Source organism: Xiphophorus couchianus, chromosome 18 (genome assembly GCF_001444195.1).
Source record: "Xiphophorus couchianus chromosome 18, X_couchianus-1.0, whole genome shotgun sequence".
NCBI classification, from domain to species: domain Eukaryota; kingdom Metazoa; phylum Chordata; class Actinopteri; order Cyprinodontiformes; family Poeciliidae; genus Xiphophorus; species Xiphophorus couchianus.
The window spans coordinates 13211479-13239446 of record NC_040245.1 but is presented as its reverse complement, the minus strand read 5'-3'; the positions used below and the strand labels follow the sequence as shown (position 1 = coordinate 13239446).

Genomic DNA, 27968 nt, shown 5'->3' with positions numbered 1-27968 from the left:
TTTCATTCAACCATGCTTTTATTTGCAAATGCACAAAATTTGTACATACCAAAAAAAAAAAAAATCCAGTGGAGCCTTTTTCTCTGAACTAAATAAATTACAATAAATCACCACATGACAAATAAACCAACTGCAGCTGGTATTACGGTACTCATTGAAGTAACGGGAAAGAGAAGTGATGTTAATTTTGTCAAGTGTGAGCAGTTTAACCAAAAGAAGTAACTGAATGTGAATCCCCAAATACCCCAAACACACAGTTGCACTGAAATACTCATTTTTGTTCTCAGAAGATGAAATCACAGATTCACACAGTTTTAAACTTCACAGTGAGACTAGGACCAGCCCATGAATATAACAAATCCTCAAATGAGGTTTGTAAAGGTCGTTCCTAACATTACTGCCTGAACTAATCCAGTCCACTGCAAGAACTGAGAACAATGTAACAGATCAACGGTGTACCTTCTGATACAAAGGACTCCCACACAATTAATTTGTTTCCAGAATTAAAGATTGTCATGCAAGTTAAAAAATATGCAAAATACAGAGCCTGAGTGAAACCTTTAATAGGCAAAATATCATAGAGAGATTTAGAGTGCAAACTCAAGATTCCCAAAAGGCACTTTGTCAAATTAAGATCCATAGATCTATATTTGTGATAAATGTTATCAAAAATGGGAAAAGCGTTATCATAAATGTGGGTGTAAGTAAAGAATGGCTCCCGAATCCTCCAGCTTTTTTAAGGCTTTGGCTTCATGGTTGAGATCATGGTAGGAATTCTGCAATAGCAAAGAAAACAACGTCGGTTCAGACAGACATAGATGTACTGAAGACATTTAAAATGCAAAACCATGACCACCACCCACCTTCATGGATTTCATAGTGTCATATCCATAGTAGTGGATGGGTTGCCGCGGATTATTTGAACTGGGATATCCAAATCCAGCGATGTGGACCACATCACAGTAGTTGAGTGCAACATAGACAGCAAGGATGCCAGTAGTAGGGTGAACAGAACTCTGTAGGAAAGGGGGGAAGATGGGAAGTGGTGAAAAATAAACAAACAGTCACTCCTAAAGAATGTCCCAATGTTTGGTTGTATCCATCCTGACAACAGCAACAACAAGAAATTAAAAGAATGAGCAAAGAAAACATCTTGCGAAAAGTCAAGGAGGTGTGTATTTTGAAAAGCTTCATGCATGATTCATGTTTTCCATTTTCAAGCAGGATTTCAGGAATGACTCATCTACCACTAGATGGTAGTAGAGAGAAAGACTTGCTGATGCATTGAGCTTGTTGAACACCAGTATCACCCTTGGAATGCGCCGAATGCAAAATAAAAATATAATTTTAAGATTTTTAGATAAAAAGGGATTTTTTTTTCCAACTGATTTTCAGTCATATTAAAGACGTTACCAAATATAGATGTTAGTACATAACTCTGGGTCAAATACGACAATATGCTAGTCTTAAAACCACTAAGTTGGACATTGTTCTATTTAACAACTTGGAGGCTTTTGTATAAAACAACATGCAAAGAGGATACTTAAGAAAAATGGTTAAATATGCAAAACAAATACTGGTTCAAAATAAACATCTATTCATTTATTTATTGTTTATCATTTATTTATTATTCAACCAAATTAACATATGGTCGAAACTATTGAGCATAAATCTGCAGCTTGATAATTCATAGCTGCCAAGGTTTTACACCACTTAAACATTTCACATTGTCACATGACAACCACAAACTTCAGTGTGTTTTAACGTTTATGTGACAGATAATCACAAAACAGAGCAAACTTGTCAAGTAAAAGGAAAATGATATGCCCTTCCATTTTGTGTTTGAGCCATTTTACCAAATACAACAGGCAAAGTAGTCAGACTCTGAATGCACAAAGCTGTTTAAGACAAAGCTGGAGGATTTTCAGCTGTAAACTAATTCAGGGGGGCTGAATATAAATGTAAACACTTTTCAAACTTTTTGTATGGAAAAAAAAATTCTCTCTGCTTCCCAAATATGCATGCTTTGTATTTTTCAATTAAATTAAATCCCAATAAAATACATATTAGTGTGTGGGTGTTATGTGACATAACTTAAAAAGGCTAAAGAGATATGAATAGTTTTGCAAGGCGCTGTACAGTTTATTTTAGTCTATAAAATATGTATCTCAATTCCAGACAGATTTGTGGTCCTGAACCACATCCACCAAAACCATTTTAAAAACCACCTGAATGCAAATGCTCAATAACAGCTCCACGAGAAAAATGTTCCACTGCCAAAAGCTAGTAATTAAACATATTTTAAAAATTACTGCACACTTGACATAATTGGTCATATGAAAAGTGCAACAGAACCATCATTGTGAAAGAAAACTATAAAGAAAACAAAAAAACATAACTACAAGTACAAACACTGTTTGAAAGGAAAGATGATACTTTTAAGAATGACACAGCTAAATTTGTTGCTGCAGAGTAAGTCTACAACATAACTCAACCAGCATGTCAAACTGTGTCACAACAACTGTTACTGGAAGGACAGCTTCCAGCACCCTCACCACACAAAAAACAAAAACTAGTGGTACTTTCAAAGGTACAGAAACATGTCTGTTCAAATCTGTCCTGTTTCAGATCTGTGCAAGAATTAAGTAACCAATACAAATTTCAGAAATAAAGCAAGATCAGCATCATAAACATCACTTTGAAATAATAAAGTCAGGGAGACAAAGGGCAGAAAATATAGGTTGCCATGTTTCCTCCTATTCTTATGGACTTTGTTAAGCTTGTCAAGGTTCTATCTTTTGCAGCTTTAGGGTGAATATCCAAATTTGGTGACTTTAATGAACAAACAAAATGACCCTTACACATATCACAGTTATGTTGCAAAACACTGATTATCTTGTCAAAAGAGAGAGAAAATCTTTTGACAACTATCACTGAGACCATTTGACCTCAGCTGGAGCTCAAAGTCCAGTTTTGTGTCTCTGCAAACTGCCACATTTCCAGCCAGAACAAATAAAAAAAAGTGTTTTTGTTTAATTTAGAGGGTTGAACTGATCTGTGTTAGAAGTAGATAAAGGTGTTTTTTTTTCCCTTTATCTCAAGTTTTGGGTCCAGTAGAGAACATTCCGAGATAAATGGCACTTTTTTTTTTTCCATTTCAAACTGAAAATGAAAAAAAAAAAGAAAACTTTTTTCAACCATCCCTCATCTCAAATATGTGCGAGTCCCAGAATAAACGTATGCATCATTTCATCAGAATTTAACTATACAATGCTTCTAAGACTGATGTTATAAGAGTAATTACTCATGTGTGACGTTTACAAGGTCAAATCGTATGCAAAGTTGCTCATCAGATTCTACATTAAAATACTTGAGGCAAAGAGAGGGCATGATGGTAGGAGGACCAATAGAAAATACAACAGCAACTGGCTCAAAAGATAAGTGATTTGGGAGGTGGGGCAGCCTTATCTGAGCCGGGTTTACCGTCACCAAATTTGAACCCAACAGTAAATCCAGCAGCTGAAGAACCAGCCCACTCCCGGAGGAAGCAATAAGGAACATGTTGAAGTAAACAAGCTAAATCTGAAGGACGAACTATATCAAAACGGCTACATCTAGATCTATTAAGTGCATTATAACCACAATAAAGTCTATTGACTGGTTGTATGACATAAACACATGGAGTGACAAGCTTTTATGTTTTTTTTTACAGAGTCATTGCCCCTAACTTGTATTTGTTCTTCAGCAGAAATTAGTGAAACATTACTAAACTGTGCAGCTCTCTGGTGTTTCTGCTTTTGAAGTTACGGAAATGTTTGCCTGATGGCAGCATTTCAAAAAGTTCTTGGAGAAGGGCTGACAAATCTCTGGTGAAGTTCAGTCATGTTTATCCACAGATAGTGAAACAAATTAAAGCATAATTATATGATAAGTAAAGCAGTTCATCATCTGACTGTTGACTGGATCATTTTTATAAATGTCCTTTTTTTTAAAAAAAAAAAAAAAAAAGAAAAAGAAAACTAAAGACGCTGAAGACAGAATGACTCTTGTTTCTTGGATAGGTCAGTCTGACACTGTCAGGTGAATAAGTACTTCTACTACTAAGAATATTCCCCCCACTCATTTTACATCTTGCAGAAGATTATTAGCATTAGTCCGTTAATATCTCTTCCCTCAGCTGCTTCCTCTGTTATCAAATGGTTCTAAAAAGGGTCCTGGTTGCTGATAAGTTGCTTTGTCCTGCTGGCCTTGCTGATGCACGTATCAGTCTTTACAGTGGAATGTTTCCCCCTCCCTAAAGCTGATATCCTCGCTAAGCTAACTTTTTAAGTTTACACAATCATTTAGGCATTTATAGTGGATGTTTTTTTCCTTTCTTGCTGTTGAATAAGTGAACCTGATACACCACTACACTGAACTTCACACATCAGCAACTGGTCAAAAGTTACAGTTTACATTTATGGATAAACATTTGCAGTACCAGTAGTATCTTTTTTTGCACATTTTGTGAAGACAAAGACAGCTGGGCATTATGTTCAGCCAACCCTTACCTAGCACACTTGTTTTTGCGCGGTTGCGAGGGGTGATGGCGCCTATATCCAGCAGTCACAGGGCGAGAGTGGAATACTGGACAGATTGGCAGTCCAGACATTACATTGAACTACTTACAAAGGCCAATTGAACCTATATTTGTCAGTTAAAAAGCTTTAGGAAATGTTTCGAAACTTTTTTGTTATGCCTTCAGCCTTAGATCAACCACAAAACCTCAAGATTATCGGAGCAAAAACCAACCCAAAAAGAGATAAAATCTTTTTGTTTAAAAAAAAAAAAAAACCTCTGGAGATAGACTTTCTTGAAAGGTTTTCAAAGTGATCTCAACATTCCTCCAGGCTTGTTGACAATCTTTCAAACGCCTAAAATTAGCTGCTACTTCTCCCTAATGCCAGTATTTTTAATAGGAATACCTATAAAATCCTACAGCTTTTACAGCATACAGAGGCTGTTACGCTAAAGAGATAAGGCAACGTTATTCACAAGGGACAAAGGTTGCTTGATATCAGCAAAAATATTCAAATCATTAGTAAATATTATAAACAAGATGTTTGCTTAGTGAGGTAAAGTGAGGCGATGTTTCATAAAAACAGGAGATGTATTAATCCACGATCGAAGGCAGCAAGACAGTTTAGCTTCTTGGAACAAGAAACCAACAGAAGCAAAACACAAAGGAAGTCGATTCATTTGCGTCACCACATTATAAAAAGAAATGTTATAAAAAGAAAAAACAAAAAACCACATGCAGGATTCAATGAATTGCTTATTTTATACATGATTATTTTTATTTGAAACATTTTAATAAATACCTTGTCTATTATTTTAAGGGAGGACTCAACAAGAAAGCATCAAGGAATGATTTGTTTCAATCCAGAGTTATAACGTACTTTACCTCCCATATTTGGGTTAATCAGGATCCTCAAATCCAGCACTGAAGGCCCATGTCCTGCAACTTTTAGATACAGGACATGGGCCATCTCTGGTGCAACGCACCCAAAGCAAATGGAGAACTTCACTGCACACTGAATAGGTAATTCAGCCAGAGCCCAGCTAGTGACCAGATTATCTGACTCAAAACCTTCACAGAAAGATGTTGCCAATACAGATTTTATCAAACGTTTAAGCCATGCCTCTTGCAAAAGCATCATTCTGAACAGGACATTGTGATTAACACCTCCACTTTGGTATCACTTGAGTGTGCAACAACAACAAAAAGTCACAGAGGCAAACTGTTTCTAAGTGGATCATGTGTGTCAACATCACAACACAACGGGGTGTGTAGGCGTGTGTGTGGGCGTGGGTGTGTGTGGACTAAAACGTGTCTATCTCTTGAGATCAGGTTTGGAATAGTGGTGGTGTGTGAATGTTGCAACAGATAAAGTGAAGGGGGGGTAGTAGTTACACGTGAGGCTTCAACAAACCAGAAACTTCCTTTCCATTTGGCACAGACGAACAAGAAAAAAGGCTAAATTAATCACAGATTCTGCAAAAAAAAAAAAATTAAAAAAATGTGTTATGAAAAATTCAAAACCTTAGTTTAGACTCAAGTCCCTCCCCTTCCAAACACTTTAAACCAGCATCTTTCCACTCATTCTTCCTGCCCACATTCCTCACACTCTGGCCCTTCCCATACAGTATGTGCAGATGTTGCAGAGCTCCTGTTGGGTGAGCCCGCTGACTGCGTGTAGGATCCCCGTCTTCCCACTGCTCATTCCTCTCATGCACCAACCACTTGTGTTTGTATTGCAGCCAAAAAGAGTAACACCCCCCAGTCACTGTTCAACAAAAAGGATCCAGAACAGAGGGGATAAAACAAGGTACATGAGCATTACGAAGCAAAGTAGTTGTGAAAGGAAACGAGAGAATTCAGTCCAAATATGTGTAATGAAATCCAGCTTAAGGCCCAGGATTTCCAAATCCGATCAGTAAGGTTTAGACAACAGTTGCTCTTTCATAACCGTGCAGTTAATCCTTCTACTTGTATTTGTTTTGATAGTTATTTTGTCTATTTTTTTATACCATTAAATCAGTTCGAACACATAAATCTGGGGGAAAATTGGCCCCAAATAAGGAGATTTACCACAAAATAATAAAAAACAGAGAATACATAGGCTTGGCACTGAAAGAAAATGTTAAAAACAGAAGCATCTGGTTAAAATTTATACAAAATTCTTGCTATGAAACTGAATTAGCCATGGTTTTACTATGCAGCCCCAAAAGCAGGAGGCACTAATGACAAGTAGAAGGTAATCTTCACCATGTTGTACTGTATTTATAAATACAAAACATCAACTTTAAGTACATAGCCAAAATTTCAAGCAACTGGTGTTTCAATGTGATGTATATACAGAGTTAAAGACAAATTACTGGAGAAACTGTGGCTAATCAGGGGATAATCCATCCAACCTTCTTAACATTCATGTGGGAAACAGTGATGAGCAAGCAGAAAACAAAAAAGAAGCAAAAAGAAAAAAAAATTCTTGTGGGAAAACTGGAGTTTAGGATACACTGAGCCGCAGCACAGCCATCAAATGGTGCTCATAAATAATTGCTTACAAGCAGAACAGATTTCCCTCAAAACAGACAGTAAAGATCTATTTATATAGTAGTGAGTTTTCAACATATCAATGTGTAAGAGCAGGAAAGTGTATTTTTATACTACTTTTTAAAGAAAATTATGAGGAAAATTATGCCTTGTAACAGCTTATTGATAATCTATCAATAGTAATTTAATATTAATTAAAGAAAAATACAAACTTAACAGCTTCTTGCAAACTAGTCTGGGACTTTTACTTTGGGATTAGTCCATAACTTTTAAGACTAGAAGGTGCCTGTATCTGCAGTAACGTGAGGAAAGATGGATTCCCTTGAACCACCATTTGCATACGTTACTGAAAATCAATCCGGATGTACATCTGCATACAAAAAACAACACTAAAAAAGTTTTTAATATTTGCAGTTTTGTGTGTTTTGAGTCCCTTTAGGAAATGGAATAAAATTTTAGACCTAAATAAATAAAATAGTTTTGGGAGTTTTTAGTCTGGTCAAATGACAAAACTAATCAAATTTGACCAAAACAGTGCAACGGTCAAATGAATAAATAAACCTGAATAATATTTTAACTAAAGGCTTTAAGTATAAGTTCATAATTTCCATGATACTATAAACATTTAGATAAAAGAAACCCCTCACCTGTTTTCCCTTTTGAAAAAGAATCTTGAGAAGTTTATCTGCCGTCTGGTGCAGAAAATGGGGGTCCAGCACTCGGATTTTGCTTACATCACCCAACCAGATTTGGGGCGGGGGTTTCCAGAAACCTTTCCTAACCTTTGAGGGCAACAGAGAGAGAGGGAGAGTGAGAGAAAAAACACACAAAAAAACCAGGACATTATAAAAGCAAAAGCAACAGAAAGATTCATATGCATAAAAACGACATGTACTCGCTTGGAAGAAGCATTTAATGTAAGCAAACTGAGATGCAATTAAACCTAATGTCTGCAGGCCACTGAATCGATGTGCAAATTAGCAGGTAATGACCCTGCAACTATTAGCAGTAGGAGGCCGGAGATGCCGGGAGCAACAGAGTGAAGGATGTCTGCAATGGAAACACCATTAACTCTGAATAGCAGTGGCTTTGCCCAAGTAATTCTTCCAGATATGCAAGACTTTAGGGACCGTTTTGAGACAAAGAGGAAAGTTGAAGAAAGTTAAAATGCAAGTGTGGGAGAATGTGCGTGCTCTCGCACACACATCCCTTACCCTTTTTTCATTATAGATTATCTCTTTGAGCCAGCGTAGGTCTTGTTGTTTGAAAGGCACTAGGACCATGAGTGTGTCCGGGTCGTTATGCAGCGCAGGGTTGTAGGAGGCGGACTCAGGGTAGAAGAACCTCATGGTGGTCTTGTTTCCTACGTCCTCCTCATAGCCTCTTACAGGAGCATCATTCAACCTAAAGCAAGGAAGAATTTAAGATTTGAATAAAAATCTTTAGTCAAATGTGCTCTTTGAATAATGCACTTGCACAATGCATTTCTTTAATCGGCTCCATTTTTTTAAGTCATGTTTTTCCTTTGGATTCATTCCGTTCTCCGAGGGTGCGTCTCAATACACACCCTCGTTTTCACTTCCGATGAAATGACAAGACCTTTGGACTCCAACACTTCCATTCAAGAACTGCTCATGCCACTTTCAACTGAAAGCTGTAAGCAAAGCTCTGCATGAGATTTACGGCTACAAAAAGTTAGCATTCATTATAAAAATCCAAACATATCTACTTGAAAACTCATTTAAGTGTTTTAATTAAACAATAAAACATCAAAATACATAAACAACCATTTTTAAACAATAAAATACTGTTGAACCATGACAGTTTGCACTGTGACTTCACAGCAAGAGAAGGTGCTGAGCTTAAATATCTGACAATGACTCTCCATGGAGTTTGTATGTTTTCCCCAGGCATGTGTGGGTTCTCTCTGGATACTCAAAGTTTCTCCCACCGTCCAAAATACCCATGTTAGGTTAATTTACTGGTCCAAATTGTTCTCACATCAAAGTATGTGTGCATAGTTTTACATAAACTAGACTGGCAACCATCTAAAGTTATTGCAACTTCATGTCTACCAGACACGGTTATCAATATACAAGCAATCCTCTTGATTTTTTTTCCTTGAAATGGTCTCCGACTGCCACTATTTTCAAAACATTGACTGCCAAAGGTCAGTTTGATTTGATGGGTCAGTTGACTGCCAAAGGTCAGTTTGATTTGATGGGTCAGTTGACTGCCAAAGGTCAGTTTGATTTGATGGGTCAGTTAATTTTTAACACAGTAGGGGATAGAGAGTGTGCTTCTGTTTTACTGGAAACCTCAGGGTCCAGTCTTTGGTTATTGTTTATGACGTGGCTCCGTTGATGTTTTTAAGCCAAGACCTTTAGCATCATTCACTAGAGCAGTTCACAGCAAAACAGCTGGAAATCTGAGATCGTGTTTCTCAATGGAGCAAAAAAGCAGAATGGTACCGACAGAGGCCATCTTTGTTGATAGCAGGTAGGAATGAGAGATGGATAGACTAATTTGAGGCTTTGCTTTTAGTAATGAGGGTGCTGGTTCAATCTGTCACATGGAAGAAGAATCCGAATAAAAAAGGCAAAGTTCTTAGCTTACTGATCTATTTAGATTCAAATAATAAGGGAAGCAATTGATAAAATGATCAAATACAAATTTAAACAGACCCCAAGATTGAAGAAGCAAAAATTAGCGTCCTCTGTAGGGATCCTTCAATGAGGAGCTTGAAAGTATTATTAGAGTAAGAAATTGTCACCCAATCTCAAAAATGTGAAGTAAAATTAGTTGGATATGAGGATAGAAGGAAAGATCGGTATGCTCTCATATTTTTAGTGACAAATCTGTCACCAAGAAAACAAAACTATTGTAAACCTTAATGTGATTTCTGAGGACAGGCATATTGGCTTACCAATTTGCAAACTTATACTGGCGTGTTTTGTGCAGTAATATTTTTAAAAGCAAAAACTGCAATTTATGATTCAACAAGTAGAGACACCTCACTATGCATTCCTTAAAAAATAGTAGATGCATTTTATCAATTTGAAGACATTCTTGCCATACAAATCTTTCAAATCCAAGCAACAGTAAAAACCCTACCAATCAGTGCACAGTCAGACATTGTTTGGCTAGGTAAATAGTTTGCACTTTGAAAGCTTAAGAAACTAAAGTCAGATTTTATCCAGCTGAGTTTTCACACAAAACCAGAAAGATGACGTCAAACTCTTAGGCACGCACTGGATCCTGTATGTCAATAACCTTAGTCTACTTGGCTGGTAAATCATTAGCTTCTTAGAAAAACGGAAAGATGTGAGGGAGGAGTAGAACGGGGCTGTAAGGGGAGAAAAATGCCTTGTGAACAGGCCAAAATCTGCTTATTCAAAGCAAGTTTATAAAGACTCTGCAAATCTAACTTTACAGCTTTGGACTGAACATGTGCGTTCAAACACTTGACTAGTTTGTTAAACCTAACCACATTGGGGCACTGAACTCCTTAAGGGGTTGGTGGGTATTATGTAAAATTGACTTTTATTATTGTTATTTTTAATTCCCTCATCAAAAACATACCTAGAATGTTGTTTTGATTCTCTCTTTTATGCATGTTTGAAAGAAAATGGAGGCACTAGTCAAATGTTGCAAATGTTTGAACTCTCTGGTTTTAAAAGAAGAGCATACAATGGAATTGTGGCACTATTAGTTTATGTCCCAGGCTAGAAGTTTGTAGTTTTTAGCTAGAAAAGAATAAATTAAGAAAAAATAATTAGTTTGATCCTTGCTTACCTAATGACAACATCATATTTATTGATGATGCTTCCCAAGGAGCTGTTTTTAATGACAAATCCATTGCCGATAACTGCACAGGTTCTGCACTCAAGGCTGAGGAGATAAATATCACATTAACACATCTGGTTTCAAAACGGGAAAGTTCTGTGGTTAACAGCTTTTCTGTGTCTGCAAATTGGAAACAGTAGGGTTCTAAAAGCAATACATCTATCACATAAATTGGCAACATTGACAAATGCTGGCAAAAAAAAACATTGGCAAAAAATTTCTAGTTTCTTGGAATCTATGAGAAAATTATTTTATAACCAAAACATAAATTTTAATACCTAAAATATCCAAAGAGTGCTGGGAGCAATTAACCTCATTCTATTCTGATATTACTTACTTTTCAATTTTGGCTGGCACATGGTAATTGGAAGAAATAGCAAGAACTTTGAGTAGCAGCAACTCTTGGAAAGAAGAAAGAAAAGTTACACAATGAAAACGTTTTACAGTTTTAAAACCTCAAAACAACAATGTGCATTAATCAGGTGAGGTTCTATAAATTAAGCCAGAAATTATTAATGAACTACATGTGTCACAATAGCAGCAATCAAGTGCACACACACACACACACGGCATTTGCAAAGAAGATGGAAGCCTGCACCAGGAGTGTTACATTTGTCATCCAAGTTGAAACAAAGCATGTACAAGCCAACTAACTATCTACTAATTACTTTGCAGGTAGAGCATTCATATCTTTTGAACTTTGTCATGTTCGTTCACATTAAAACCAAACATGTCTGCACATTTTGTCTGGCTTGATACAGGACAGATGGATCAAAATGAAGTGGTGTATAACTGAAGTGGAAATAAAATACATGGTTTTCTCAAACGCTGAAAAGGTACAGTCCCTACTTCTTCAGCCCCCAGATTTAAAATGTCTGTGGATGCATCATGTTCAAGTAATTTAAAGTTATGTTACTTGGGTTCTAGTTCAGTAAAATGATGTTTGGCTGCTGAATACAAAACAGGAACACAGGAAGGGAAATTGAGTTTGATGAATTATCCGAGCAAAATATAAGAGAAAAAAAGAGAGACAACATTCCAGAGCCGTCACTGGGTCTGCTGCCAGGCAACACTCTCAACTATGCTGTTTTTGTAAAATAGTAGACTAATAATTTCTAAAATATATTTACTTCATATCTAAAAAGTTGAAAACACCTAATTTCTGAATCTTTCTAAACTTTCTTGTAATCTCTTACAGTGGTCAGTTGATCAACTGTTTTTCCAAAATTCTTGAATATTACAGTTTTATGGGGGTAAATGCCAAATTAATGGCAACAGAAGCCTTGGAAAGATTTATGTCTAACATCCCAGTAACTAAGTTCAGCCAAATCATTTCCAGCAACAGCTAACGAGAAATATTTAAGAACATGATCATCATGAGGATGATGTGAGAGAACCTGAGCAGATAGACCTGAGGAAAGAAGAGCAGTGCAAAGTACATACCACTGCCTTTAATGCCGTAAGGTAAAGGCAGCTGGGACATATGCTCCCGCCAGAAGAAATCCTTCATTTTCAGAAAAAGTTGCGTCTGTCTGCTGATGCTGCGCGAGAAGCATAAGGGCAGAAATTATAGCATGAAACAACTCTGCCAGGCTTCAGCATTTACATAATTTATATTACAGTATATGAGCCACGCTTAAAAAGATTGTTTGAATTTTTGAAAAGTTCTATATTCGTTTGTGATGACACAATTTACTATTAGATTAGACAGAACTACTTTAATCCCTCATGAAGGATCCCCAGGGAAAATCAGTTTCCAGCAGCAGTGCACCAACAGAAAAAGAACTGCTTTGCAAAAACTAGATCACAATACAATAGAAAAATGGAGAATATAAAAACAGGAAAAAATATTCATATACATCTTTTAAAAAATTATATTGAATAAGAGTGTAATAATTTTGCCAGTCGTATCAGAAAGTGAAACTCATGAGACATATTCCAAGCATTAATGGCTTACAGAAAATGACAACCAAAAATTCAGCATCTCAGAAAAATGTGAACACTGAAAAATGTCATTAATGGAAACACTCAGTGAGACACTCCAATTACCTAATCAACTCAAAACGTCTACAAATGTTTCCTGAGCCTATAAAAAAGTTTCACTCTGTCAGTTGGTTACACAATCTTGCATAAGATTGCTGACTTGACAGATGTCCAGAAGACAGTCACCAACACCCTTAGCAAGGAGGGTAAGTCACAAAAGGACATTTTTGAAGAAGCTGGTTGTTCAGAGTTGTGTATATAAGCATATTAACAGAAAATTCAGTAGAAAGAAGAGTTGTGGTCCAGAAACAGGAAGAACTGCAGCCTTGAGAGGAGTGTCAAGCAAAATCCATTCCAGAAGAGCCACGACTCAGACGAATACTAAAAAAAAAGGGCTCTATTCCCCTTGTCAAGTCACTCCTGAACCAGAGACAACTTCAGAGACATAAAGAAAAAAGGAACCGGACTTTTTTCATAGTTCAGAGTTCTGTTTTCAGATGAAAGTAAATTCTGCATTTCATTTAGAAATCAAGGCGGAAGAGTAGAGATACTCTAATATCTCTCATCTCTTCAAGGAACAGATAATCATGTTCCTTGAAGTAGAAGGTGAAGTTTCCACAGTCAGTGATGATTTAGGGTGCTATGTCATCTGCCGGTGTTGGTCAACTGTGTTTTCTGAAGTCCACAGTTGATGCAGCCGTCTAACAGGAAATTCAAGAGCAGGAATCAGCACATGCCCACTGCGTACGGTACCAAAATCTTCTTAAATAACCACGGTGTTTCTTTTCTTGACTGGTCAGAAAACATTCATGACCTTTAACCCTATAGAAAATCTATGGGTTGTTAAGACCCAACAAGGTAGATGACCTGATGGCAGCCATCAAAGCAATCTGGGCTTCCATTACACTTACACAGTGCCACATCTTATGGATGCAGTAATTGATGCAAGAGGAAACCAAACCAAGTGTTGAGCTACAGAATTGTACATACCACCTGTCAGAAATCTGGCACTGAGCTTGAAAAAAAAAACATACAAAAAAACAAAAACAAACATGTTTTTGGTCTAATGTGATATTCTAATTTGCTGAGACACTGACATTTGGGGTTTTATCTGTAAGCCAAATTTATTAGAAGTAGAAATAATTAAAGCTTGCAGAATAGAAAATGACCACTTCACTAACTGAGATGCAAGAAGGAAAGAAAACTGTATTTTTTAATGCAATATTGTAATTTTTGAGAAATGCATAATATGCATGTCACATGGTATGTTGCACAGTATTCATTACCTAGATGTGCTTGTCATCTAGTTTTCAATTAGGGCAGACTTAACCACAGTGTGACAGTCATACCAGCACATGAAAACCAACCTTAATCATGTATTTGACATATACCTGAACCTGCTCAAATGTTCTTGTAACCATTCTTGATATTAACCAGACTCATGAGACGATCAACAATTTACATGATGTCATTCATCAGCAATTTTCCCCCTTTAAATTGCTTCACTGACGGTCTCTACTGAGGAGCAGGAAAAGGGGGAAAAAAACAACATTAACAGAGCCTGTCGAGTGAAACTAATGTGGCAGATTGTAATACGTAAAACAAATTCTTTCCCACATTCACTGGCATCAGACTGCAGCACTTTATGATCTCCGTCTTTGACAGAGAGTCTCTCAGACATTTATTACCCACATAAGGGAGCTGGCTCCCTGCAGGACATCCGGACAGACCTCTGTAGGAGATGTCTAATTAGTGAAATGTCTCTGTGATTGCCAGGAAAACCTTCTCATGAGTGTAAAAACACAAAAGCAATGGGCAGTTAATCTTAAACTAATTGCATGCCTTTGCAAAGATCTTCAATTTGAACTGCTTCAATTGAAAAACAGTGAAAATTTTTTCCATTGTTTTTAGTTTTGGTTTGTTCAAAATAAATAAAAACCCACCGGGCAAACAAGCACTGATCCTAGACGAGGTCGAATCACGTCACAGATAGCGACCATATCTATATTTTCTGAGAGCCCACATAAATACCAGCAATCCCTTGATATTATTGAAAGGAATGAATGAGAAGGGGGTTGATGCCATCAAGCAAGGATTCCTTATCAAACCATGGCTTTGTCTCTTTCCAAAGAGTTTATCAAGAGCACATTCATGGAAGAGATTTTTCTCTTTTTTTTCGTCTTATTCATTCACTCTCAAAATTACTTCCGGAATGCATTCGACTTGAGAAAATGAAAGTTGATATAAAGACTGTCTGGATGGAAACTCATTCCTTAACGGTGTGTTTTGCTCCAGTTCTTCCTAAATATGCCACCCATTTGTTCCTGTAATGGAGTGAGTGAGGAGTTGAGGGGGAGGAGAAGGAATGGTGCAAAAAAACACAAAAATGCCATTACTCACTTAAAGTTAAGGCTCTCCCACTTTTTTTGAGTTAGCCAGCCTCCACACAGCGACTTGCTACTGCTCAGAATCTTACTGGAACCGCCATACCTGAAAAACACAAATACCACCACTAAGAAACAGCTGCTGAAATCCCAAAGAAAATGTGTTCCAGTAATAGTTTCCAGATCACTGAAAAAGAAAAAAGTGCAGGAGTGGGTACATATGAGGTTTCATTTTGCAAAAAAAAAAAAAAAAAAATGCTGTATGCTTTTTTAACCTGAAGTGACTAAGCACTGTGCAGGCCTCGTGAGATGACGGTTTTACCAGAAATGGGCAGCATGCAGAGTGTACGACTTCAATGTGTGTTGAATTACCTCCGGAGTACGATGTAGGAGTAGTAGTATGTGACAACGGAGATGAAGAGCACGAGAATTGGGAGAAGCCTAAGGCACCATGCTGAAGTGATAAAAAAAAAAAAAAAGTTAAAATAAAAGTACGCAATATATATTTTGTTATATCTTTACAGCATTTTTTCTTTAGTACAGTGAAAGATGTAAAAATAGATAAAAAAGTTAAAGACCTTTGCCACATAATCTGAGCAGGTGTACATTTGTGCCAACATAAGTGAAAAGAGAAACTGAGATAAGCTTACTGGTCTTCTAGTATCAGTGGCTATTTAGAGTCACATTTTCAAGATCACAGTGGAATATCCACATATTAGAGTTTCAGGTTACAAGCAAGGTAGACCCTTTGACCTTTGGTACAGAACCTATTAATATCTGTTTGAATTCAGGCAACGTTTCAAGAAATGCAAGCTAGACCACTAAAAATTTGAATCAAAAGCTAATGGGCAGATTGAATTTGATTAGCTTGTTGCTGGTGGAACTGGGTTTCCAGCTGTGGCAGCAGCTGGTGAAAAACTATTGATGGGTCTGATGTGTCTATAGATTTCCCTCCTATATCCTAACGTATTTGTGAAAATGTCACCATGGCGTGACAGTATGGTACAAGCAGATAATGTGGGGGGAAAAAAGAAGAAAAAAGAAAGGAGCTTCTCTGCCTTCTCCCAGTCCTAATTAGAAACAACCAATCAGAACCAGGAGGGTCTTTGCACTGCCAATCTGTGTGGTTGTAATTTTATGTAAAAGCCTTCTATCATTGTGCCTTCTTTTTCAGGCAGTTGAGCCTTTTTAAATCCCTGCCACTGATGCTGCTACCCCAACAGATGACGTTGGAAGAGAGGACACTCTCGACAGACATTTAGCGTCTTGTTGCAAACCTAGAAAGATAAGCTTTCTCCAGAAGTAATCTGCCGTGTCCTTTTATGTAGATTGTGTCTGCTTTCCAGTTGGTTGTCCACATGAACACCAAGGTATTTTCTTCAATCACTTTTCAATCACTTTTCTTCAATCACAATGTTAACTAAATCTAAGAACCCACGGAGGAACAGAAGCCGTAGCTTACCACCCGTTTGTAAAATCCTTTGCATTGTCCACTGAAGGTGGAGAATTCAGGCTAAACTACTTATCTGCTATTGTTGCCTTTATTAAATTTATTACCATGGAAAGCCAAAACCTTCTGGGATCTTCCAGGCAGTGGTGAAATTTGAGAGTGTCAAAGACAGGTTCAGTTGCACCAAATGTTTATCACTTTCCTCTAACAACCAAACACGATTGGCTATTTAGCTCCACTACTTGGTCGCTATCAGCAGCGCTAAAGAAGAGAACTGAGTCTGTTAGGAAAAATCTACTGTTAAATTCACTGGTTCACACGGTAGAATTTTAAAATCGTTGGCTGATTTTCAAACCCTGAGAGATCACACACACACACCACGTTAAAAAAAATCATAGGTATAACAGTTTTGTGTCCAGCCAAACAAGAAGGAGCAAAATACCCGTACTAATTCCACTCATGAACATTTAAATTCCAGATTAAAAAAACCCCCATAACATCTGTACAGGAATTCAGAGCAAACAAACATGGCAGATGATTTAGAAGCAATGGAGACATTTTGTGGAGTTCTCTTGAGTGATACAAATGTTACAAAGAGAAAAGGCTTTTAGTAAAGGAGCAGAGCTCTGGTTGAATTAATACATGTTTTGTTATAATCAACTTGTATCAAGTTAATGATGGGTAGCTGAAAAGTTACCAGGCACATCAATTGCTGTCCAACTCTTCATCCTGTCATTTCGGTTACGACAAGCTAAGATTAACTGTCATTCCAATAATTGGGGCGTTCTAAGATTGTCAGAAAGGGGAAATGAGAACAAAAATCAGCATAAAAATCTTGTCACGTGAACAAGAGTTTAGTTGGTGAAAACGTGAAAATAATTCAGATTATACTATAAAGGAAAATAGGCAAATACAATTTTTAATTATGTTTTAACCATTTTTAGATTATTTTTTTCCCTCCTCATCAGGGACGGCACTCCAGTGCCCCCTATGGACCAGCCGCCGCTGGTTTCAAGATTTTTGCTTTTGAAGCAGAAACTCCTTCTACCTAACCTAACAGAAAGCCTGGCATCTACAAAGTGTAATTAAGACAAATAAGAAAGTACAATATCCAAGCAGAATCACATGCAGTGTAGGCATGGCAGGTTACTGTATACTAATGTTTTAAAAGGTTGTGGTTTTGAAATTACTGATGTTTTTAAACCATTAAAATGAGTTATGATTTTTTTTAACAGCAGGTCAGATACAGTGTCAATGTGGTTTGAGTTTTCTCCAGCTGTATGAAGCGTAGACTGACACCATGACACCTCTCATACCTGATGCTGTGTCGTGTTAGACCAGCTGGTTGATAGACTACTACACTCTTGGTATTACAGGAAAAACAAATTTAGCTGTTTGGAACAAATTACCGTTTTTAGAAAAACCTAGGTCTCAGCATAGAAAGCAAATGAGCGCCACCCTTTGCTTTCATTACAGCAATGCTGTTTACAATCAGCAGTATACAAGAGGCAGGTCTGTCAAGCAGCTAACAGTTAGCTGCTAACTGTTCGAGATGACACCCGGACTAGTTAGCTAGACAAAAAGTTGCAATAAGTTCTTAAAAACTATTACTAAAGTTAACTAATGCACTGTAAATACTATTTGCAGAAAAGTTTAAAAATCAAAATATGCAAGGAATTGCTACTAAAAAAACTATTCCTACTGTTGAATAAGAAAAAAAACTTAGCATTTTTCCTGAATTAACAAGTCACACTTTTTTAGCCCCATAGTTTTGCTAGTCCTGCAACTTATAGTCCAGTGCAATTTCTTTTAATGACACATTTATTGACTGTTGTATTACATGTTAAATCATAGTGACAGAAATGTGCCAAGGAGTAAACATTACCATCTGCAGCGGAAAGGAAAGCTAATCGCACTCTGAGGATCGAGTCCACACAAAGGGTACTTAAAGATTATGCTGCCAGGAGAGGCCGGTGAATGGTGCAGTTTTGTCTCTGAGCCTTGGTAGTTGCCAAGGAGATTAATATAAATTACTTTCGGGCAGGCCTTCAGACAGCATTTTGCCGGCGGAGCAGACATGTTCCTGACCACCCTGGACATCGGTGCATCAGAAACTGCCAGCAGACTTCCAAACCAAGCTCGACTGGTTGCATTAGTATGTTGAAAAGCAGGCAACTGAACACAACTTGTCAACATATCATGTGCTTAACATGGTTAAGGTCTCCCTTACGTTTGACAACTTCTAAATAAATGTGGCCAGCCGAGGGCAACTGTGGTTTTTCCTTTTCATTAGGCTTTTTTTTAATGATGCAATTCATCCTCCAAAGCAGCTTAGTCTAAAAAATATGGTAATTGAACCGACATTAAAAATGCTCTCCAATATTTATTTATAGCCTTCAGGATTTTGGTATATAGACTTGAGCAAAAGTAAAACAATATGGAAAGCTATTCTGCCATTTTAGCATAAAGGAAAAGGACATAACTGACTCATGACAAATGTAGAAGGGCTTTCATTTGTGAGAATTAATGTCAATATCCCATCAAGACAGACATCCAAATCTGATGTAATCAGTGTTATAAGAAAATCTTACTTTTAGCAGTAGTCTGGGACATCTTCACATCCTCCTTAGTCTGCTCATGTCTCCACAGTGCATGATCTTACCCTGAGTGAGACAAACAAATGAAAATACTTAGATTTACTGGAAAACTGTGCTCTCTGGAAAAGAATTCTAGTAAAATCCAGTGTGCACAAAACACTTAAGATTTTTTGGCACTAGTGGCCTCTGTTGAACAGCAAATTGTGAGGAAACTAGGAGGAGAGAGGGGGGAAGATTAACAGCAAATGGCCTGCAACCAGAAATTGAACCGAGGACAACTGTGTCAAGGATCATTATATTACATATTTGGTGTACTACCTTATGTACCATGAACCTTGTCTTTTATCTACTGACAGCTCATGTGTCATCAATGACCTCAAATCACATCTGATTATGCCTTGAGCAAAATGAATCTTGTGCTTGTTATGTTGGAATAGAAGTAATGCAATACTGGTGTAACTCCTACACAGAACCATGCTCATTTTACCCATGAGTCAGCAAAATAGTGAAAACCACATGACCAGTTCAAATAACTACAAGGACACACTGCAGATTGTGCACTGTAATATGTTCTATGAACTTTCAAGAGGATTCCTATGAGTATATTAAAACCTGAAAAATGATACAGTCTTCTCAATGAGAATAAGGCCATAATGTACCGATACTGAGCAGGATATGGGGCATTGCATATAAAATGGGCAAATTGCCAACAAATGTGAACAACAAGCAGTAACTTTTCTTGTCAACACAGAATATGGACAGAACCATATTATTTTTATTCATTAGTTACTCAAAGCTGCAGTCAGTCAGTTTGTAAAAAATCTTTAATTGGAAAAACAATTTCTTACAATAAAACTGGAACAAAACTTGTTTAAATTAAAAAAAAAAAAAAGCTCAATTTCAAAGTGATCTCAGCAGCAAAGTAAAATTTTATTCATAAATGAATATTTGAAATTGTCTTGATAAATGCTGGTAACCGATCAGTAAAATGGTTGTAGATACTGTAGTAAATTTTCACCCTTACAAAAAGTCACAATTGGAATTTTTTTGGTTCCAAACGACAAATGTGCTACTATTTAACCAAAAAATTATATATAGCTTTACTTTTTCCCTATCCCCATTTTATCACAAAGAATGTTTCCTTGCTGATTACATGAAAGACGTTCAAGTTCTTCCAACAAAATTAATACAATAAGTCACATGTCTAAAGTATTCTTTTGTGACTCTGCGCTTAAAGTATTTTAGAGTCAATTCTTTTGAAATGCTCTCTGAAATTGTTTTTTTATACAATTATTTCAATGTATGCTTTGAACTTTGTTAAACGTTCGGTTCTGCAAAGAGTCTAAGTAATTAGTTTATCACGTTTAGGAATGTTACTGACACTTCAATGCTGCTAAACAGCATCTTTTCTATCAGCGTCCTACACGTTTTTTTATGCCTCACCATCTGCTGAAAGGTATCAGTCACAAACAGAACGGATGAAGTTGACCCACCAATGTTACATCTATGCTCCACCTCAGAAAGTAATTACAAACTCATCGCAACCATGATCCATAAGGGAACAAGAATATGATGTAATATTCAACACAAAAAAACCACATGCAAATAAAACAGAGCCACCAGATATGCTTAAAAATGTCGATTCTCAGGTTCCACATGAAAAAGAGAATTATATTTTGCCTACACTTTCATTTTAATTAGTACCGTTTTTATTTTGCAGTTTTATTTTCAGATATTTTAATGCTCTAAAATGTTAATGTACTGTTACAGTAGTGTTGATGGTTGTTCATGTGGACAGACAAAAAAAATAAATACATAAAATTAATAGGTAGTCAAATAATTTGTGTGCTACTTATTACTAAATCAACATTGAAAGGAAATCGAATTGTGACTGGCAGAATCAAAACTGAATTGAGGTTCTTAAAAATACCCAGCCCTAATAATTTATGTTTTCTCAAATTAATATTCAAGTTTATCAACAATCTAGCTTCTGAAATCTCTTGGTTAATTTCACCTGGAGACAAAGCAGAAGGTAACCCGGAAGGTAACAATAGAAGCACAGTCGCTGGAGTGTTTCAGATACAGTGTTCAAAGCAGGCCAGACTGGGAAAAGGAAGAGCACACAACACCGCAAGGCTCTCTGGATTGTTGACTGAAGATGTTTGGCACCAGCAGAAAGAAATATTTAGTCAGGTCAGAAAAGCTCTTCAACAAAGACATGCTTAAATTATTTCTGTACATCTAAGGATGTTCCTCAGATGTATTACAAAGGATACATAACATTTTTTAATAATAAATATTTCTCCCAGACTGCTATAAATCCCACAGCATTGTACATTGTATTTTATGTAGCTAAATTTTGAGCCAGTCTGAGAAGAGCACCCTTTTACACCCTTTGCCTTCCTCTGACCCTCATAACATCTGGTAATTCATTACCAGAAGTTATAATAACTTCAATAGTAGTTCCGCTATTGAAAACAGATTTGAGGTTGGGCCACTAGAAAGTTATTCTGGCACCTGAGCTGAAGAACACTGCAACTCCTCCACATATACCATGGCTGCTTTTCTGATTAATCGTCTCATTGCCAGGCTGGTCAGTTTTGATTCAAAGCTATATCTTGGTAGGTTTGCACATCTGTCTCTCTCTTTCCAATGTTGGAATGATGGATAGTGAGTCACAGTAGCTGTGTTTCCATTAACCACAGAATGGCACAAACTGAAATTACAAAAATTTGTTCATTTAATGGAAAATGCATCAATTTAGAAAAATCTCATGTTTTTTGATAAGCTGCTGCGCTAGGATGAGGTGGTTTGTGGCCGTATCAAAACAGATGTATTTCACAGAAATGCAATGGAAACATGGAAACAACTTTTTTCATCACAGAAGACACATGATCAACAGCCAGATGTTATTACTGGCAAAAACGATAAAGAAGACGACGACAAGAAGTAGATCTAAATTATATACGTTTATGGAAGTAATGTGACAAAGTGTGGAAAAGTGCAAGGCACCATTATACCAGGAATAGGAAATACAGTGAGGGCAACAGGGCCTCTCATACAGTCTCTGTACAGAGCATACCTTCCTGACAGATTGTTGTGCAATTTATTAGATTGATTCTAAAGAGGGTAAAGTTCTGGTAAAATGCTTTAAGACTGTCATAAATTATGACCTTCAGTGAAAAGCCTACTTCTGTAAAACTCGTTCTCATCCACCAGCTGCTATCATTAAAGCACAGACACACAGAATAATAAGTGTTCTTTCAGAATAGAGATCCTACATATCTAGAGGATTTATAATCCGTGATTTTAATCCAGTCAAACACACTTAATCTGATGACCACCTGACATTTTGAGCATTATGATAGGAAAATCTCTCAATTTGACACACGCATGTCTTAAAGCATCTGCATGTGACAAGGCATCTTTGTGAGCAAAAAAAAAAAAAAAAACGAGTGCAGAAAGTACTTTAGATGTCATAGAGAACTTGAGCATTTGTCTCAACCGTGGTGAATGTGTATTTGAGTCCCAGGATGCATGATACTATATGCTTTCTGGCCACATTTTGTCATGAACATAGAAGTGCAAGAAAACTGTGCTGTACTTCTATGTTAATAAGAAATTAACATAGAAAGAAACAGCTAATTGACAGCGTCCTAACCACTTTCACACATCATACTGTCTCATGTTTCCTGTCAATAATGTTCTTAATATTTATGGTGAAACAACGTTGGTTTTAAAGCATCCATTTCCAGCCAGAAAAAAGTCATTTAAAAACCAGCAAGTGTTGGGCGATATGGACTTATAATTTTATCACAATATTTTGTGTTGCTAGGCAATAAGTACTATTTATTACTTCTTTTTTAGTTAACTAGTGACTGGAATCATCACTCCCTAAACAAATACTGCTCTTGAAAAAACACCCTTTTGTGATACAATTCATTCAGACAGCAGCCACATAAAGAAGTGCGATTTGTATCACTAAGTAGGCGTGTCACAAAAAGGAATTGATCGCACAATAAATTAAAACAAGCTCAGTTTCCATTTGCATTATTATCATCAGAGAAAAATAGTGTAAAAAAAAAAAGTAAAATAATTTAAAAAAACAAACAAACATCAATTTGAATTTATCATGTCAAAAGATTAAGGTACAATAAATGCCCACTCATAGCAGCAAGATTTACATTTTTACTCAAGTACTTTTAACTGCTAAGGTCACATGTACAAACAAAATATATGTACACATTGGCTTCACCTGTAAATTGAAACATGTTTTAGGGTTTCCATTTAGCAGCAGTTTCGGCTGTTATCACATGACTCGGTCAGGCAGCTACCTGCCTCTTCAGGTACCTGCCATGCATGAGTTCCACCAGGTATGAGAAAACAAAAACACTTCAGAAGATTCATTCAGTTTCATTTTGGCATATTCTTATTTGCAAGTATGCTCATCTTGTAATTTATCCCCATTAAAATAAGCTGAGTGATCTATTGGAAAAATTAGAGAAAGTAATTGGAATTCATATTGCCCAAATTTTAGACGTTTCTGTCACTGTAGTAATATGATTAAATGTTATTTTAAAATAACTGGTGGCATTTATTAATGTAATTTAACATTTCTGTTTTTTTTTTTGTTCTATCTTAGGTGTAATGGTTTTACATGTTGAAGCAAACATTTGAGAAAATAATCATAAAATGCTGACCATAAATCAAGCAGCTGTATAAACTACCTTAATGACATACTTTTAACATGTTTAGGTGCACTTGCTCTTAGTTATCAGGCTCAGGATTTTCAGTAGTTAAACTATGATTAGGTCACCCAGTTCTGTTTAAGATAAAGTGATTGGTTAGTCTCTGCACAAGTTTAAAATGGCAACTCTCTAACAAAACATTGCAACTGTTTACACTGACTTAATTTTGAGAACAGCAAGCAAAGGCAGGGTCTGCAAAGACAGAATGCAATGGGGTGCATCTGTGCATGTAAACAAATCCAGAAACAGAACTTCTAATGATTCAGCAGGTCAATTCCAGTTACTGCTCTGAAACTCAATCAGATGTTTGCTGTATCTATAAAATAGAAAAATTCTGTATAGTTTCCATTGGTAGGTGACCCTTTTCCATTGGTTTGGTACTGTTCACTCAAACGTGTCACAGAAAGGATAAATATCTTCAGGACTCACCATCCTCATCTACCATTTGCACTAAACAGCATGTGATTTACCCGAGCCATTACTGCTTCTGGTTTGTTGCTCAGCAAAAGGTTGCAAACATACAAAAGACAGTAAGAGATTCCTTGGTTACAGGGGGTGTTTGAACCTCATTTATAAGCCTGAAGGATGCTATTTTGAAAAGACAAGGAGCTGCTAAGCTGTTACTGGAGCAAAATACAGAAAGATGCTTCGATGGTGAATGAACTGCCTTGCTGCTAAACAGGAAATGTCATAACAGGGAAGTCTCAGCAGCAGGTGAAGTTTGTTTTTGTCTTACTCTTTAGATGGTGTGTGATCTTTGGGAGAACTATGCAAGGGACCTAATGTGTGCAACAATTTGCAAGCATTTACTACATCAGTGGCCCTCAACTTGCCCCTCCTCCCCTAAGTAACTTAGCAGAATGACAGTTTACTTTTGGGGGGAAAAAAAGGAAAAAAAAAAAACACCAGTGGTTGTGTAATGTGATGCCATACAAGGAACAGTTACATGTTCCTAAGATGAACATTTTGAGGCCAGATTTTTCAAGTCTCACTAACTGATTCAAGCAGGAATGAGTCACTGTTGTACAGGGCAGATCATGTGTTTCAGCCGCTTTGCTGAAAAGATCCCACAACCTTAAACTCCTTTAATTTCAACATTTAACAAGGCCTTCCTTATCAAAAAGCCTGCACCAACAGAAAAAGATTACGAAGAGAAAAAGTTATTAAGCAATCAAAAGAAAAAAAATTGAAATTCTAAAATTTAACAATATTTTAAACAATAAAGTCACAAAAAATATATATAGTGCCAGCAATGACAGTGAAACTCTCACCAAGATGATGGTGGCGCTAAACACAGCAGATGAAGACAAATCAGGTGAAGAAGAAGGAAAAGAAACAAACAGACAAACATTTATTTATTTATTTATTTTTTTGGAGTTGATAAGTTGAACAGAAATCATCCAGAACCCACCTTGTTGGCCAAGTGATCCCCAGAGAAAATATACTAAAATACCAGAAAACAAATTGGTCTGTATGGACCAGATCCTTATTAATACTCCTAAAAGAACTGTTCGTCAATCACTTGTTCTACTTAGTTCAAAGTACTTAAGACAGTGGTTTCCAATCAGTCCTCACGAACTACTGTCCTACACAAGATAAGATAATTTATTAGTCTCCCATAGGAGAAATTTTCCCAAGAAGCAGGAGCAAAACTGTAGAACAACAACAAGAACAGCACATCCAAAAAGGACAATAGCCATAAATACAAAAAAGTAAAAGTACATAAAAACACAAATGTCAGATCGGCAGTGCATCCCCATAACCATTTCCATTCACATACATCTTCTACATGTTACTTTTGATCACCATCTGGGCCTCTTATTACTCTGTACAGGCCCTGCTAGTCTGCCATTTATCAGGCTAATGGAGAGTGGTACAAACAAATGTTTCAGACTGTTATACTTACACAAAGGAAGCCTGAAACTGTATGTTTTAGAGGAATCTCTTTCCAGGACACCTGATTCAAATGATCGCATGATCTCTTCTGCATGTCATCAAATGCTGCAGAAGACCGTTAATCAGCCAGTTATATGTGACAGATGCACTGCAGAACAGCAGGCCTTGAAGACCAAGGTAAGAAACCACTGCCTTAAGGGACCATTATGGGAAGACTAATATAAAAGTAGAGATCCATCAGTTTGAGTTACAGCTCTAATTAGATGTTATTCCAATATATCTTAATTTAAAACCACCTTGGACCCTTCCTCCTGTTATGGGAAGGATGGAATATGTTTCTCAAGGGCATAGTAGTCATTTTATTTTACCACCATTTACATTTTTAAATTCCTTATTCTAATTTCCTGAAAACATCCTTGAGTTATAGGTGTAGGTATTGTGGATAAAGTCTGCTTATTAGGAATCTAAGCAAAGATATTTTTTAATGACAATGCCTCACTGAACTGCTGGTATGAGTATGCCAGAGCAGTCATTCTCCCCTTTGTAGATGCAAACTAAACTTTCAAAACCTTACAGCCTTAAAAAAAAAATACATTGATGTTTTATTAGATAAAAAAACAATTGTAACGCGTTTACTGTAAATTCTATCCATGGGTTAATATTTGTCTTATCTTCATATACAAACTCCACCCAGCTCATTTCTGTGCAACATTGAACTATAAATAGTGTTTATACTGTCATAAAATAAAACTGCTTGACAATTGTTTTGGTTGAAAATGCGCAACACGTTAAACTGTCATGATGTGATCAAAATAAGTTGATCTTTGCTTCATCCCAAGCTCCCTATAGGCTACTCCTCCAAAAAAAATAAACCCGTTCAAGCGACTCCTTCCTACCCGACTCAAAGCGGTTCAAATTGGTCCCACTTACCAGCGAAGCTGCTGGGCAGATGCGACCTAATCCACGCAGAAGACCTTCTCTGATCTACAGCAGTTGATGTTGCAACCAAGTTCACGTTGCTTTTGTGAGAGTCCTTTTTTTTTTCTGGGGGGGGGGGGAAAGCGAATACAAATAAAACGCACACGCCTGTTCCGTTTACATGCGAGTGGAGGAACGTGTGATGCGGCAAAGGCACAAAACCGCTCGTCGCAGGCAAGCAGGCTCACACCCTGACTCATGTGAACGCTGCGAGGAGAAAGCGGTTTCTGGAAGGCGCTCTCTCTTTTACCAGAGAGTTCCTCTTTTCTCCCCCTCCTTTTTTTTTAATCGGCCGAAGGACGCATGCGCATCTTGACACGCTTTTATTGTGAGGTTAATCAAAATTCTTGGGAAACTGAGCGAATCAGAAAGTCATGCATAGGCTAACATATAGAAACACTAGATATTTACAACTATAATTATAAGAATAGTAAAGTAACTTCAAATTAACATAAAATCTAATTGTGTCTCGCAGTTGTGCATCATTTAGAAAATTGGGATCTTTCCCCCATTTAAGTCACTGAAGGAACCAGATTATTGAAATGATCTTCCAGATCAGAAAAAAATTAAATAAACAGGACATAATGTAACATAACACTCAAACATACTGACGTAGTTTTAAAGATTCAAAACCGTTACTAATGTACACTGATCAGATGGAATTAGTAAACAACGGGGCAAAAAAGTACCTTGTTAACAGATGTCAAAATAGACTGAATTCTAACTGTTTAGTTAATTTCAGTTTATTTTTAATGTTCTCATTCACAAAAAATAATTTCAATGCATTTTAAAGGAAAAACATCAAATTTACAATTATACAAAATACATAACAAAGCAAATCCATAGTGCAGTCCATAGAGGGATTCATTTTGGTGACACACAATAGACTACAATATCATCCTGAATATGACTAAGATTATTTTCCCAATTAGAATAAATATCTACATAAGTAAACCTAGATAACTACATGCAGTAATGGATTTTGCTGCA

At 36.7% G+C, this 27968-nt stretch overlaps 1 protein-coding gene across 2 annotated transcripts; it reads right to left on the bottom strand.

Moving 5' to 3' along the window:
- Positions 1 to 27210, bottom strand: st3gal4 (ST3 beta-galactoside alpha-2,3-sialyltransferase 4). Of its 2 annotated transcripts, none has more exons than XM_027998950.1 (11): positions 26931 to 27210; positions 19351 to 19422; positions 15682 to 15763; positions 15326 to 15415; positions 12386 to 12483; positions 11280 to 11292; positions 10892 to 10987; positions 8311 to 8500; positions 7744 to 7878; positions 864 to 1016; positions 1 to 776 (listed from the first exon to the last, which is right to left on the bottom strand). In XM_027998950.1, exons 2-11 carry the CDS (start codon positions 19370 to 19372, stop codon positions 687 to 689), a joined length of 969 nt encoding a protein of 322 aa, XP_027854751.1. In that variant the 5' UTR covers positions 19373 to 19422; positions 26931 to 27210; the 3' UTR covers positions 1 to 686. The 2 variants fall into 2 exon arrangements, with proteins under 2 accessions (XP_027854751.1, XP_027854750.1); XM_027998949.1 differs by having other exon boundaries at positions 11280 to 11343; positions 26931 to 27209.
- Between the last annotated feature and the right edge of the window lie 758 nt (positions 27211 to 27968).

What these genes read in the sequence shown, in the direction of transcription:
- st3gal4 (XM_027998949.1), bottom strand. Translation starts at nt 19,372, where the DNA reads ATGTCCCAGACTACTGCTAAAA. An exon ending in TTACGGCATTAAAGGCAGTG is followed by an intron (nt 11,344 to 12,385) that starts GTATGTACTTTG and finishes CTTCTTTCCAAG; the next exon opens with AGTTGCTGCTACTCAAAGTT. An exon ending in AAATATGATGTTGTCATTAG is followed by an intron (nt 8,501 to 10,891) that starts GTAAGCAAGGAT and finishes TCCTTGCTTTAG; the next exon opens with GTTGAATGATGCTCCTGTAA.